The sequence below is a fragment of the Lepisosteus platostomus genome, chromosome 10 (genome assembly GCF_059453375.1).
Source record: "Lepisosteus platostomus isolate fLepPlt1 chromosome 10, fLepPlt1.hap1, whole genome shotgun sequence".
NCBI classification, from domain to species: Eukaryota; Metazoa; Chordata; class Actinopteri; order Semionotiformes; family Lepisosteidae; genus Lepisosteus; species Lepisosteus platostomus.
Window position 1 is genome coordinate 3,225,250 of NC_142620.1, and position 12,564 is coordinate 3,237,813.

The 12,564-nt window shown below is 46.9% G+C and overlaps 1 protein-coding gene across 1 annotated transcript; it reads left to right on the top strand.

Moving 5' to 3' along the window:
• The first annotated feature begins 274 nt into the window (after positions 1–274).
• fbxo33 (F-box protein 33) lies at positions 275–10,888 on the top strand. The gene is made up of 4 exons (XM_088647552.1): positions 275–1,588; positions 5,233–5,343; positions 5,700–6,382; positions 6,800–10,888. The coding sequence occupies exons 1-4, from the start codon at positions 1,197–1,199 to the stop codon at positions 7,063–7,065; spliced, it is 1,452 nt and encodes a 483-aa protein (XP_088503678.1). The 5' UTR covers positions 275–1,196; the 3' UTR covers positions 7,066–10,888.
• Positions 10,889–12,564: the final 1,676 nt, after the last annotated feature.

A 12,564-nucleotide genomic window follows, 5' to 3' on the forward strand; every position in this document is an offset into this window, starting at 1 on the left:
GTGCGCAGGCGCCGGAGGTGCACGCTGTGGTCTCTGTGGGCAGTGTGGAGAGTTTTTTTTTTTGCATTTTGCAAGCTGTACTCGGTGTTGTGGATTGTCTTCGCGTCTAAGCGTAGAATAATAATAATAATAATAAGTGCTTACACTTATATAGCGCTTTTCTGGACATTCCACTCAAAGCACTTTACAGGTAATGGGGACTCCCCTCCACCACCACCAGTGTGCAGCATCCACCTGTAGAAGGCGTACAGGTGTACTTATCAAAATTGTTGATGCTCCTGTAATGTATCTCACCATTAAAACAAAGTTGTGCTGTTGTATATGATTAATGCGAACCGCGCTCTTGCCCGCCGAGAAATACAAGTACAGCGCAGAGCTGTTTATGAGGTGGGTGCCAGTCGACTACAGCAACTGTATTTCTTTCCGAAGAACCAAATCAGAATAGCACAGATAGGCTATTAACAGCAAATAAGACATACGTGTTTTGACAGAATATGCACCTAAATGTGCCCTGTTTCTTCACTTGCCAAAGGCGGGTCAAAAGAGTACACTGGCTTGCCAGAAGTCAGTCTTAAATGGCTGTTACACGTGCACAAAACAAGCAAAGACGCTAGAGGCCTAGGTGTCACGGGGTGTGAAATCGGACATTATCTGCGGCCGACTCGGTGAAAATCGGCACATTCGGACACGGTCACAGTCCAGCCCACAGCTCTGGGTCCTGCGGCGCCAGGGCGCACGCGTGGCTCGGCGCAGAGCCGGGCTCCCTCTGCAGGAAATATGGAGGCACAGCAAAAATACCAGCGCTGCGGGCTCGACCATGCGCCTGGGGGACCCGCCCTGCCACAGCACCAGCACAATAGGGACGTGCTGCCAAACGCTAAACAAAGCAATCTCGAAATTAGACGTATTGTGTTTTTTAAGGCCACGCGTTTAAACAGAGTGCTCACTTGGCTAGTTCTATCACAATCCACATTTTCACTTGTGCCTGGACCCCCCCCGTCCGGGAGGGCAGTGGTGCGGCCCGATAGTAGTGAAGGGAAGGCTGCGGCGGGGCGCTGTTTGTTTTCGCTGAGAGGCTGCGCTGAGCAGCTGTTGGGGGGTGCTGCTTCGGTTTTGGCTGGCGTCCCAGTGTGAGCACCTCTCAGCTCTTTGCTTCGCGCTTCTGGGGGTGCCGAGAACCGCCTGACACGACGGCCATGGCTCTGTGCGGGGGTGTCGGAGCCTCGGCCTTGCCCAGCGAGCTCATCGTGCACATCTTCTCCTTCCTGTCGGCCCGGGACAAGCTGCGGGCCTCGGCGGTGTGCGCCCGCTGGCGGGAGTGCCTCTTCTACCCGGCGCTCTGGACGGAGCTGAGGCTCAGCCTCGGCGGCGGGCCCGGCCCCGAGGAGACCCCCAAGCTGGAGTTCCTGATGCGCAAGTTCGGCTCGTTCGTCCGGGAGCTGCAGCTGGAGTTCGCCCCCGTGGAGGGCTACCTGGGCCCGGGGCGGGCGGCCGAGGAGGACGCGCAGTTCGCGGGCCGCTGGAGGGATGCGCTGCACACCTACCTGGACCAGGTGCTGTTCGTGCTGAGGGGCCTGCGGAACAACAGGTAGCGGAGGGAGGGGAGGGGAGGGGAGGGCCTGCGGTGGCGCCGACTCCCCGTCTTACGTAATCGCGCCCGGTGTTTCAAAGTACCGAAACAACCCTTGGTGTCGATTTTCGTCATCCTCTCTCGGAATAAATGCTCTCGGGCGATGTTTCTTTCTCAACTTTTGTTGTTGTTGTTGTTTTACCAGCTACGTAGCGAATGCTTTGCTTGTAGCGGGTCATAGACGGGAATGGTGCACGCAAAGCGTTTGATTATATATATATGTGTTTTTTTGGTTCCCCACCACCAGTAACAGCGGGTGACATTGGCAGCCATTACATGTTGCAGTCGGCTCTCGATCTGACATCTGAATTCGACCGGTGACCCGGGAGCACCTCCGCAAAAGGCTGACCCGGTCCAGCTGCGCACTCATCCCCAGGAGCGTGTCCCCGGGCAATTTCATTTCGGGATCGAGCCCCGTTGACCCCTGCCCTGATCCGCTTATATTGTGAATTTGAATTTTGGATGTTTTTTTCCCCCCTGCCGCGGTCTTGTCGCAGAGACCGAGCCTGCGGTGCCCTGGCGTGATGGGGAAGCGGCACGTCCCGGTGTCCCGCTGTGGTGCGGCGGTGCACAGCGGGGCTGGTTCCGGTTCGCAGGAAACCGGTAGTCACGTTTGCCACCCCTCTCCTCACGGCGAGGCTGAGTTCGCCTCGCCTTTACCACCGGAACTGTTTTTCTGTGTGTGTGTGTGTTTTTCCTTCAGCGTGAGGAGGTGTGATTGTTGGTTGAATGACATACGACGACAGACTGCACATGGCTGTACACAAAGCATCGTGTGTCTCATAATCAGTTTGGTGGCGAATTCCAGCCGGCCATTTGCTGGTTCTGCTGAATTCAGCAGAGGTCTGTATGCGACCCATCATCCTTCATGCGCTCCTGACGATTTAAGAGGATCTCTCTGGACTGGTACCAGCGACAGTTTAAAGGCCTTTCCACGAGATCTAGAGTTTGCTTCGGTGTGAGTGTGGTCGCAGTGCCGAGGGACTTGAATAATGTCGCTGGTGTCTTGGTCAGGGTAATGCCTCACGCTTATCTCTGTACGTGAAGGCCGGTCAGGTCAGGAGGTGGTACAGACTGCGCTGGGATGGTTACGGGCCTGCTCCCAGGTGCTTGTCTGATGGAAACGGATCCTGGTCTCCTTGTGTGTTGGGCGGCGTGACGTTGAGGGAAGCCTGTGGCCGGGTCGACCGACTTGACCCAGAGAGTCCCGGCCGGGGGGTCCTGACGCCGCGCCTGTGGTCTAGGAGGAGATGGGGCGGGTCCTCGACTTTTATGGTTTCCCACGCGGCCTGTAATTGTCTGTGCTTTCATGGCGTGGGACAGGAACAGCGATGTGGCGTGCCAGCAGGAAATGTTTCACATCGGTGTTGAATTGGTGGGATTTCCCGGGATTTTGTGAGTCCGAAATTCCCGGCGGTAGCTGTGTTGGGTTTGTTTTTGTTTTCTGGAGTAGTTTCGTATTTGTTTCTGTAGCAGGTACTTGGATTTGCCTGGCAAGAAAAGGGATTCATTTGTATTTAATTCAACTTGAGAGACAGCCACTCTGTTAAACATTTTTGGGGTGGAAGTGGCTATCAGGGTGTCGTAACCTGAGGGAGAGTGGTTGGTCAGCACCTAAGGAGCTTCTAAGCAAGGAGGTGTGCCTGCTGACATGTAGGAGTCTGAGATTCACCTATCAAAGCAATTGTGAGGTTTATCTTGGTTTACCTTTGTTAATTACATCATTGGTATACATTGAATGTCATCAAAGGTCCTTTTATAGAGGAGTTAAATACTTGGTAGCTGTGTGGGGTTTTTCTGGTTGGTCAGGACCGCAGGCATGTGGGATGCCTTGTTTGTAAACACTGTATGTTTTTGTTGTGTATTTAGTGTGCATATTGTCATTATTAACAAAGGTGTTGAGCCCAGTGTGCCTGAATTACTCTTTTCACCAAAGCTGTGCCGGAAAACGGAAAACCCGGATGCTTCCCATTATACCAGCTGTTCAAGTATTTTCTTGGCAAAATTTGGTTACAAGTTGGGGATTGTGATAATTAAATTTACTGATTGATTAATCCGCTTGGCCTGTATCTGATATTCACCATTTTCATGACCTGCTGTTTTTAGTGTTTTCTGAAATGCTGGTTTGTACCATTTTTAATTCTGCCTTGGACAGAGATTTACGCATTGGAATTGATCTCCTCAAGGTGACTTCCGTAGGTCGGAACAATCTGACTTCCTGAGAGGCTCCCTAATGCGGTTTTATAATGTGTAAATAAAGTTGCAGACAAGAGGGAGGCCCAGTGTTTAGATGGCTGTGGTGGTCTGTCCTGCTTCAGGAGGCAGTGAGTGGTGTTTGTTTGCAAACAAACGATGGAATCTGAGGGCAGCTGGCTTATTCATCACTGGTGCTTTGGGTTGCTGGAGCTTTGCTACAGTCGAAATCACCTTTTCTGTCCATGTAGCTCCTCTTGATTGTTCTTAGGTTTAAGAACCATGTTGTGAAAGGGAATAGTAGTTTCCATTCTGGAATTCCAGCACGGCCTTCCAAAATATTCCTCTTAATTCAGCTGGCTCAGCTCCTGTTCTGTTTCAAGTCATCTTCTGGAGTGTAGTGCTCTGCTGTGAAAAGAGACTAGCCAGCATAGGCAAAGAATTTGCAAATTAGAGATGCTGGGGGATGTTCATTGATGAATTATTTAGAACAGGAACAAAACATATGAAATGTCTGAGTGAGATTTTCGTTATTGACCACTAAGAGGGTTGGAAGTTTTAAATATGTAGCTATGTGGGCAGAAAAATCAGTCACGCTGTGTTCTGGAATGGGTCTGTCTCGGGTAGCCTGATAAACTATTGATGATAGCAATTTCTGGATCAGCAATCTTATTATCGCATGTTGTGTAATTTCAGATGATTCTCATTCACATTTGATTTTTCTTGCTGCTTTGACATTTGCAGCTGATAATTTAGAACTTAATTCCCCTGCTGTCTTTCTGGCGAAGCCGGTGATTTAGTTCATATGGGCTTTTCCAAGCCTATAGGCTGCTTGTTTTCTTACTTACCGGGCTGTTTTGGAAGCCTAGGCTTTTTCCTGTGAACATCACTAAGCCTAGAAACCAGAAGAGTGGGTTAGGGGGTTATTCTGCCCACCTTACTCATTTCATTGATAGCGAACCGGTCTGCGAGTCTGCTGGGGTGGTTTTGTGGATACAGCTGCACTGGCAGCTTTGACAGCATGGTGGGATACAGCTTGTTTTACAGTTTTTTCCAGACCCCCTCAGTCCTGTGCAGATAGAAGTGCCGTTGTTTCAGTTCTTTCCCATAGTTTTGCTTGAGGCCTGTGGTTTCTGTTATTCTGTTGCTGCTGAACAAGCCTGTTGTGTTGATTTCGTCAGTGCCATTGTGCTCCAGTAGTCTCAGCTCCTGCAGACCATTCTGTGTCTCCTTGTTTTTGTTGAACGTAAGTGCGAAGAAATGTAGTTTGACATCGTTTTGTTGGGGTTTTGCTTCTCTTAATGTTTAAGAGTTCTAATAGAGTCCTTTTTGTTCTGCATTTCCAAGTTCACTCTACTGGATTCCTACTTTTTTATTTTCACTCCGATTCTCCTTTTTTTTTTTTTAAGAAACCTGCAGAAGCTGAGCCTCTATGGAGACACTTGTATCCTTCAGGAAGAAGGAATTTTGGACCGTGGTCATCTCAGTCAGGTGGATCAGGCGGGCAAGAAGATCAAAGAGTGAGTGACAGGGAAACAGAGTGCTGTTTTCTGGTGGCGATCTTTAAACGTTGGAAACTTTCCTTAATTCCAGTCATTTCTAAGCAGCTTGTAAGTTTTTTTTAAAATTGGTTGTGTATCTTTCACACATCGGACTGAAGATCAGTTATGAGAAGTCCAATCCAATTTCTTATGTGGATTTGAAATTCCGCTTAGTTTATTAATGTGAAAACTGTTCTGGTGCAACACACCTAGGTTATTCATGGAAGCAGGTCAACTCCTAAACGATGCAGGAAAATCTATCTTCTAGTGTTACGCCGTTGCCTGAAAGTCCTCTGATCAGAGTCGGAGATTGATAAGTCTGTCTGCTCCTTTAGGATACAGCTCCTGTTTGAGGAGATCCTGGCCAACAGCCGGCAGGTGAAGTGGCTGTCGTCTGCATTCATGCTGGGCATGGTGACCCCCAGCTCCCTGTCCATGATGTCCAATCTCAGCGCCAGCTCCCTGCAGCACCTGAGCCTGCTGGACAGCCAGCTGCCCTCCCTGGTGCCCGTCGGCGAGCTGGAGCGCCTGCACCGCCTGCGCTCCCTGGCCCTCGACTTCTGCGACTTCACCTCCGAGATGTGCCGGCTGCTCTCCGGCCGCGACCGCGCGCCCCTGCACCGCCTCTCCCTCCTGCTCAGCGGCGCCGCTGTGCCCGACAAGCCCCTTGACGCCACCCCCAGTGAGGGCGACTGGAAGGCCCTGGTGCGCAGCAGCGCCAACCTGCGGGTCTACGTCATGGCGCTGGACGTGCCGAGCCAGGACCTGCTGAGGGTCCTGAAGCCCAGCCTGCCGCTGGAGAGGATCCACTTCGACAGCTACTCCTGCTGCGCCTCCGAGGGCACGGTGGAGCTCATCTCCCTGCAGTACCCCAAGACGCTCACCCACTTCATCCTCATGAGGGACCCCGTGGAGAGGGAGGACGCCGGCTTCCCCGACCTGAGCGACAACCGCAACGAGGACCCGCTGGTGCTGCTGGCCTGGCGCTGCACGCGCCTGTCTCTGCTGGTGATCCACGGTGAGTGTGGGAGTGAATGTGTGTGTGTGTGTGTGTGTGAGCGTTGCTTCTCTCCTTCTGGTAGATCTTTCACGGCTCAGTCCTGGCTGCTGTGCAGTTCAGGGGTGTGTTGCCTTGGAGGGCTGGCTTGAAACCCGCGTGCGTCTCGGAGGAATTCCCTCTGGGGCACGCCAGGCCTGTGACCAAGCAAGGAAGCCTAGCAGTTCCCAGGATTATTTCTGGAGCTTGACTTATCCTTGGGTGTGTCCCATGATCTGCTAAGAGTTTAGGAGTTTTACCATTCTCCCAACCTCCCCCCTCGCCAGATTCCGCTGCTTCTGGAATGTTTTTACCCTTGAAACGGAATGAGCCCAGAAAAACCCAAGCGAAACCAACCCTGCGTTGCATGCGCGGCTCTCACCCGTCTGCTGTTCCTAGGTTACACTGTGTGGGCGCACAACCTGATCGCCATCTCCCGCCTGCGCGGCTCCAATCTGAAGGTGCTGGCGGTGTCCGAGGAGAGCATCGACTTCGACCAGGACCAGCTGGTCTTCGTGGAGGAGGATCCCGTGCACAACCTGATCAAGGAGGTGTCTCTGGGACTGGGTCGGCCCTGGCACCCCATGATGGACACCAGCGTTGTCCTCAGCGAGCCCACGCAGCATTTCTACAGAGAGATGCAGCGCTTCAGCGAGGGCGTCTAGCCTGCCCGCTTAATCCTGTTTGTGGTTCCCTTAAAATAATGGGCCCTGTCTCTTTATTTTATCACGCTTTTTTTTCCTTTCCGTAGTGTGAGCTAACCCTTTATACGTGCTATGTTTAATCAGTATTAGCTCTATATTTATATCTATATATCTTGCTTCTGTATGAGAGTATAGTTGGGTATTGGTTTAGTAGCTAATGAGTGAATGTGGGGGGAAGGGCTTTTTCACGGCTAGCTTACAAGATGCTTAGAAGTGTGATGTTTATATTTTTATAGGGGATTCTTGAGTTGTTTTGAGATTAGCGAGTCTGTCGTCGGTAAATCCGTCCCTGCTGTTGAGATAAGTCCGTTATACTGATTTACCTCTCCTGGCTTGAGTCTTCCGGCCAAGGATGGAGTACTGATAAACGTACAGAGACCTTTAGCCCTCTGCTCATTTTTTGAGATGTTGCTATATTTGGGAAGATGATACTGCTGGTATTCCAACCTAGACAAAATGAAAGCACTTGGATTAATACCTCTGTCTTCCCTGTAACTGGAGGGTGGCGGAAGCAATCTTAGATCAACTGAGTGTTTAGGTGACTTTCCTGATCCCTTATACTGTAGAGAAACACTCGTTAACATAGCAGTCCATTTTAAAATCCTTTTGGTCTGTCTCAGGTAGGCAGCACGTTAGATACATGAAGCAATCAGTCTGTCTGTCTTTTATTAGTCTTGAGTCAGAGTTGCCTTGGACGTTATTTCTATATCAAGTTTTAAAACTAAGGTTTTTCATCTATTGAGTCTGGGACAGAATTTGCTGGCTTGTTCCATATCTCAGGAATCTTGATCTTGTGGTACTTTTTTGATTTAAGGCAAGTTTGCTTGAAGGCTGAAAACCATGTGCGTTTAGAAATGATCTGTCAAAGTACAACCCAACCTTTCCATGGACATCTTTCTCCCTTCATAGTTTTAAAAGGTTTAGCATTTTTGGCATGTCTCCAAGACTTTTTAATTCTGTTCTTGCCAGTGCATTTTTTGTTTTAAAGCTTGTAAAAGAAGCATCTAGTGTTTGCATAGATAGCAGCAGGAGTTGGTGAAGATCATTTAAGGATAAGGGTTGGTCTGTGCCTAATAACTTGATTTCCCTTTGACTCTGAAACGGTGGTAGACGTTTTACATCTTCCGTATGATTTTTTTCCCCCCACCGTGGTCATCTTGCAGAGGTGTGGAATTCCAGGTCCTTTTGAAACCTTGCTCAATTCAGTTGGTGTCGGAATCGGATATATTCTGAATCCGTTTTACTTGTGATAAAAATATTTTTACTGTGCTCAAAAATGAGTGCTAGTCAAAATCAAATCACACAGGATGAGTATTGATATTTGGGAAGGAAAAACTTGGACAAGTGGAGTTCCAGACTCACTTTGCCTTGGAGAAGGTGTACAAGGTGGAGCCACGTTTCAGAGAATCCTTAAAATCTGGAACTGGGAAAGAGCTTCCCAACCTGCATGGCTGTGCAAATTCAGACTGCATGGGAGTGTCCTCTCTGAAAGCTCTTCAAGCATAGAGTTTATTCACGAGAGGTCACAAGAGGAGGATATATTTGCCTGTGTTCAGAGTGTGCTGACCTGTCTGCTTATGGTTTAAATGGCCTGTTTCTTTTGGAGTACCACAACTAAAAGGAAAATGCACGGGTTTGATTGGAATTCAGTCTACAATATATATTTATAGAGGCTTGATGGTGAATTTCTATTTAATCAAAATTCACTTCATTGTTACAGTAAGCAACTCATTTTTGTTGTGCCTGTTTCCAGGTAGCTTTCATTTCAAACTAAGTTGCTTTTCAGTTTTGATGGCTGTCTAGTCAGGAATTATTTTTAGAATGTTCACTTTAGTATCAAAGTGTTTAGATTTAAAAAAAAAAATGCATGTATTAGACAGGAGAGAGCACGTTGGCAGAATATCCGAAAGTATCGCTTTTCCTTTTAATCGGTGAACAATAGGAAACGGCCTTTCTCAGGGTTACCGTCAGACTAAGGAGAGGAGAGGAGTTCACCTGCTCAGGCCTTGAAATGAAAGCTAGTCGTGAAAAGCTTTTCTCAACAAGTCACTGGATTTTACTTCTGTCAGCGCCCGCGTCGGCTGCCAAAGATCATGGAAATGCAACCCTAGAGAAGTGCCCACACACTGGCAGAGGCAGGCTAATGGCTGGTCAGCCAAGGTGTTCCACTACTGGGTTTACGTACTAAGAAGTCAAAGTTCGACCTGTGTGATGCACAGCTGTGCTGTGGCTTGGTCAGCAACTTTAGAACTCTTTGAACAATGCACCTGCTTCACTGTGAAGAGTGAATGTAACTTAAAAAAATCGAGGTTGGTTCTATCAAACCTGTAAGCTGCTATGAAACGTTACAGAACATTCCACTGGGGAGATGAAAGGCCAAATGTCTGCATGAAATTATTTATTTTTTTACTTTTTAAATTTTTTTTTGGGGGCAAGGGGGTGGGGGTCCAATCGTTACCAGATAACTGGTCTAATACAACAGTTGTGCTGTTTGTGGTGTTAAAAAAAAAGTGTCATCTGAAGAACTTGGATGTTTTCTTTCCCCTGTTGCTTATCAATCTCTGCAATGAATTGGGGAGGGAAACTATCTTATCATAAAGAACAACCAGTTGTTTTTTTACAACTTGGATCCCTGCTTTTCCTTTTTAAATATTTGCTTTGGGGAAATTTTCATATGCATTCTCAGTTTGAATTTCTCTTATTGGAATAGGGAAGCTGTTAGTACACTCCATTGCTTGAATACAGATGATGGAAGGCTGATGTACTGCTGCCTGTATAATTTTACATCCTTTTTGTTTTTCTTTTCCTTATTTCAAAACCTACATTTATGCCAGCCTTAAGGTAATGGATTTGAAGCTTGGTAATTGAACATTGCGAGACCTTTCACAGAGGGGGTGGGTGGGATACTGACCATAGATGCTTCCTATTTTTGATTTTTTTTTTTTTTAGAAAAATGACTTACAAATCCACAATCATCTGCTGTAATAGGTCCACTGTGGTAAAGGTCAAAATCAAGCTAAACCAGCCCCATCTTTTCATGGTTGGCTTGCATAACCGAAAAAAGTCAAACTATGCAAGAGAAATGCATATACTCTGTGGCTCTTTTTTTTCAGTAATCTTACAATGGAAAGAACTTACTTGCAACGATACTTGGCCTTATTATTTTAAAATCTTGATGCTTCGGAAGCCAATTCAGTTTCAGGGGCAACCGTGGGTACAGACGTAGTCTCTGTGAGACTTGCCAGCTGACCCCAGTTTTAAGTGGTACGAATGTTGTGCATTTATTGTTTAAATCAGGACAGTTTGCAATAATGAAGTCGTAAAGTGGCCACCGTGGGGTACTAGCAGTGCTAAGACCTGGCTGCTACCTTATAAACTTCGAAAAAATACAGTATATATATATCAATATATATATGCAACAAATGTCCGGATTCTATTTATGAACATGAAAAAAGTTTATAAGCGTGTTGTTTTACAAAAAAAATGGTTTTACCATCTTAATGTTTAATATTTCGACAGGTGTGCACTGTCTGTATTTTTGTCTCCAGCGAGCACATAGCGTTCGGATTTTATATGTACATCAGCATTACGCGAGTCCACTGGCACAGTTGTGAACATGCCAGATGTGGTGAGATTTTATCTATTGAAAGTGATCAGACGTTATAAAGGAAGGAAAAAAACTGACAGACGTGGGTAAACCAGCTGAAAGTTGATCGAATTATTGTTGAGTGGTTTATGTTGAATGCATTTTCTTTTAATCAGTGAATAAAAGCATTGAAAAATTCCTTGACTTTGTTTCTGAATTATTATTTGACAATGAGTGACTGCTCTTTTGCAGTGTGTTTCTTTAGTGGTTTGTATTGTTGAGAATCATCTTTGCTGTTGGTGTGATACTCTTCATACTGTAGGAACGAGGTTTAAAGGACAGGTTTATAACTATTTAGTACAACTAGGGGTGGGAGGAAGGAGTGATGGCTTTCTTATTATCGATGCTACCTTTGGTTTTTGTGAATAAACTGATCAAGAACAATTTTGGCCCATTTGCTGTTTTGGTCACTAGTAGTGCTCTGGTTCTTAAATCCAATCTAAAACTGATCAAGAGCTTGAATATACTCAAGATGAGAAATAATTGAGCATTGTCATCATGGGGGATAAGGTGATGCATCCAAGAATGCAACAGCTGTGAATTTTTCACACATTTCTTTGCATTTTTTTTTAAATAAAAGTATTTGGATTTTGGAATCAGTTTGATTTGATCTGTCATGAAGGATGTTACACGCTCAAGACTGATGTTTGCATATGCGCGATATAGCTTCATTAGGGAGACCGCTTACTGGGTGCAAGCGAACAGCTGGTTTAAGTTGTTGACATTCGGGCCTGGGGAAAATCGAGAAGAATACAGTAAGGAACCACTACAGCCTGCTGAGGAAAAAGGGGGTACACTTGTACCCTCAGCAGGTTGGATGCTGGCCTAAGCTGCCCTCTGGGCTGTTCACAGCCGCTCAGGTCTAACCCTGCTTGCCTTGACTAGGCAACCTGAGAGTCTGATGCAATACTGATCACGTGGGACCCCACCTGCTGCCCTTCCTGCAGCCTCATCCCGAGGCCTTTGTCCAGAGCTCAGACCGCACTGAACAGGCCCATGCTTGTCCACGCTGTACGAGAAGAATGGGACCAAATCCCACATTTGCATTTGCAACCTGGAGAAAAGCACGTGTTGTCTATGTACAAGTTGTGTTGCTTTGGAAAGTGGCCACACTGTCTTGTGTACAAGCCTGGGGCTTTCAGCAGAGCCCTGGTTGATGACAAATGTCACTTTGCTTACTAAATCTGCTACCTGCTCAGACCATGTTTATAAGAAAAATGGTTTCAGCATCTTAATGTTTTGTTGAATGGTGCAGTTTTCCTTTGTGTGAATGGGTGGAAAAAAAAAAACTTCACATTTTTTTCCAGTTTGCAGTCAGTAGTTGTAGCCAAATGAGTACACAATCCTTGAAAAATGTATGAAACTGATCATGTGTGTATATATAGTTTTATATATCTAATATGATTCATGTACACCTTGTGTGCAACAATCATTTGATGACCAAATAACTGAATATTCAATATAGGTGTACAAAAGACCTGTAAGGACTTAAGTCCAGCTCCCTGTGAATTGTACAACAATGAATACTCCCAAAACTTTTTAGTGGAAAAAAAGCTGGAAACCACTGGCATCCCCACGGAATACTTCCATGTTTATGATGCACTCTTAAGTGTGTGTGTTAAGTAGTGGTGCAAGTGGTGATACTGCACTCGAGATGGTGCTGTCCCGAGACCGGAGGGCCCTTCTTTACAATCTGTAGGCATCTCCAACCGGGAAGAAAGAGTCCCATTAATCTGGACTGCAGACATCACTTGGCTCAGAGAGACGCTGGAGCAGGGCTGTAGGTCGTGCAAGCATGTCGCCCCCTGCAGGCC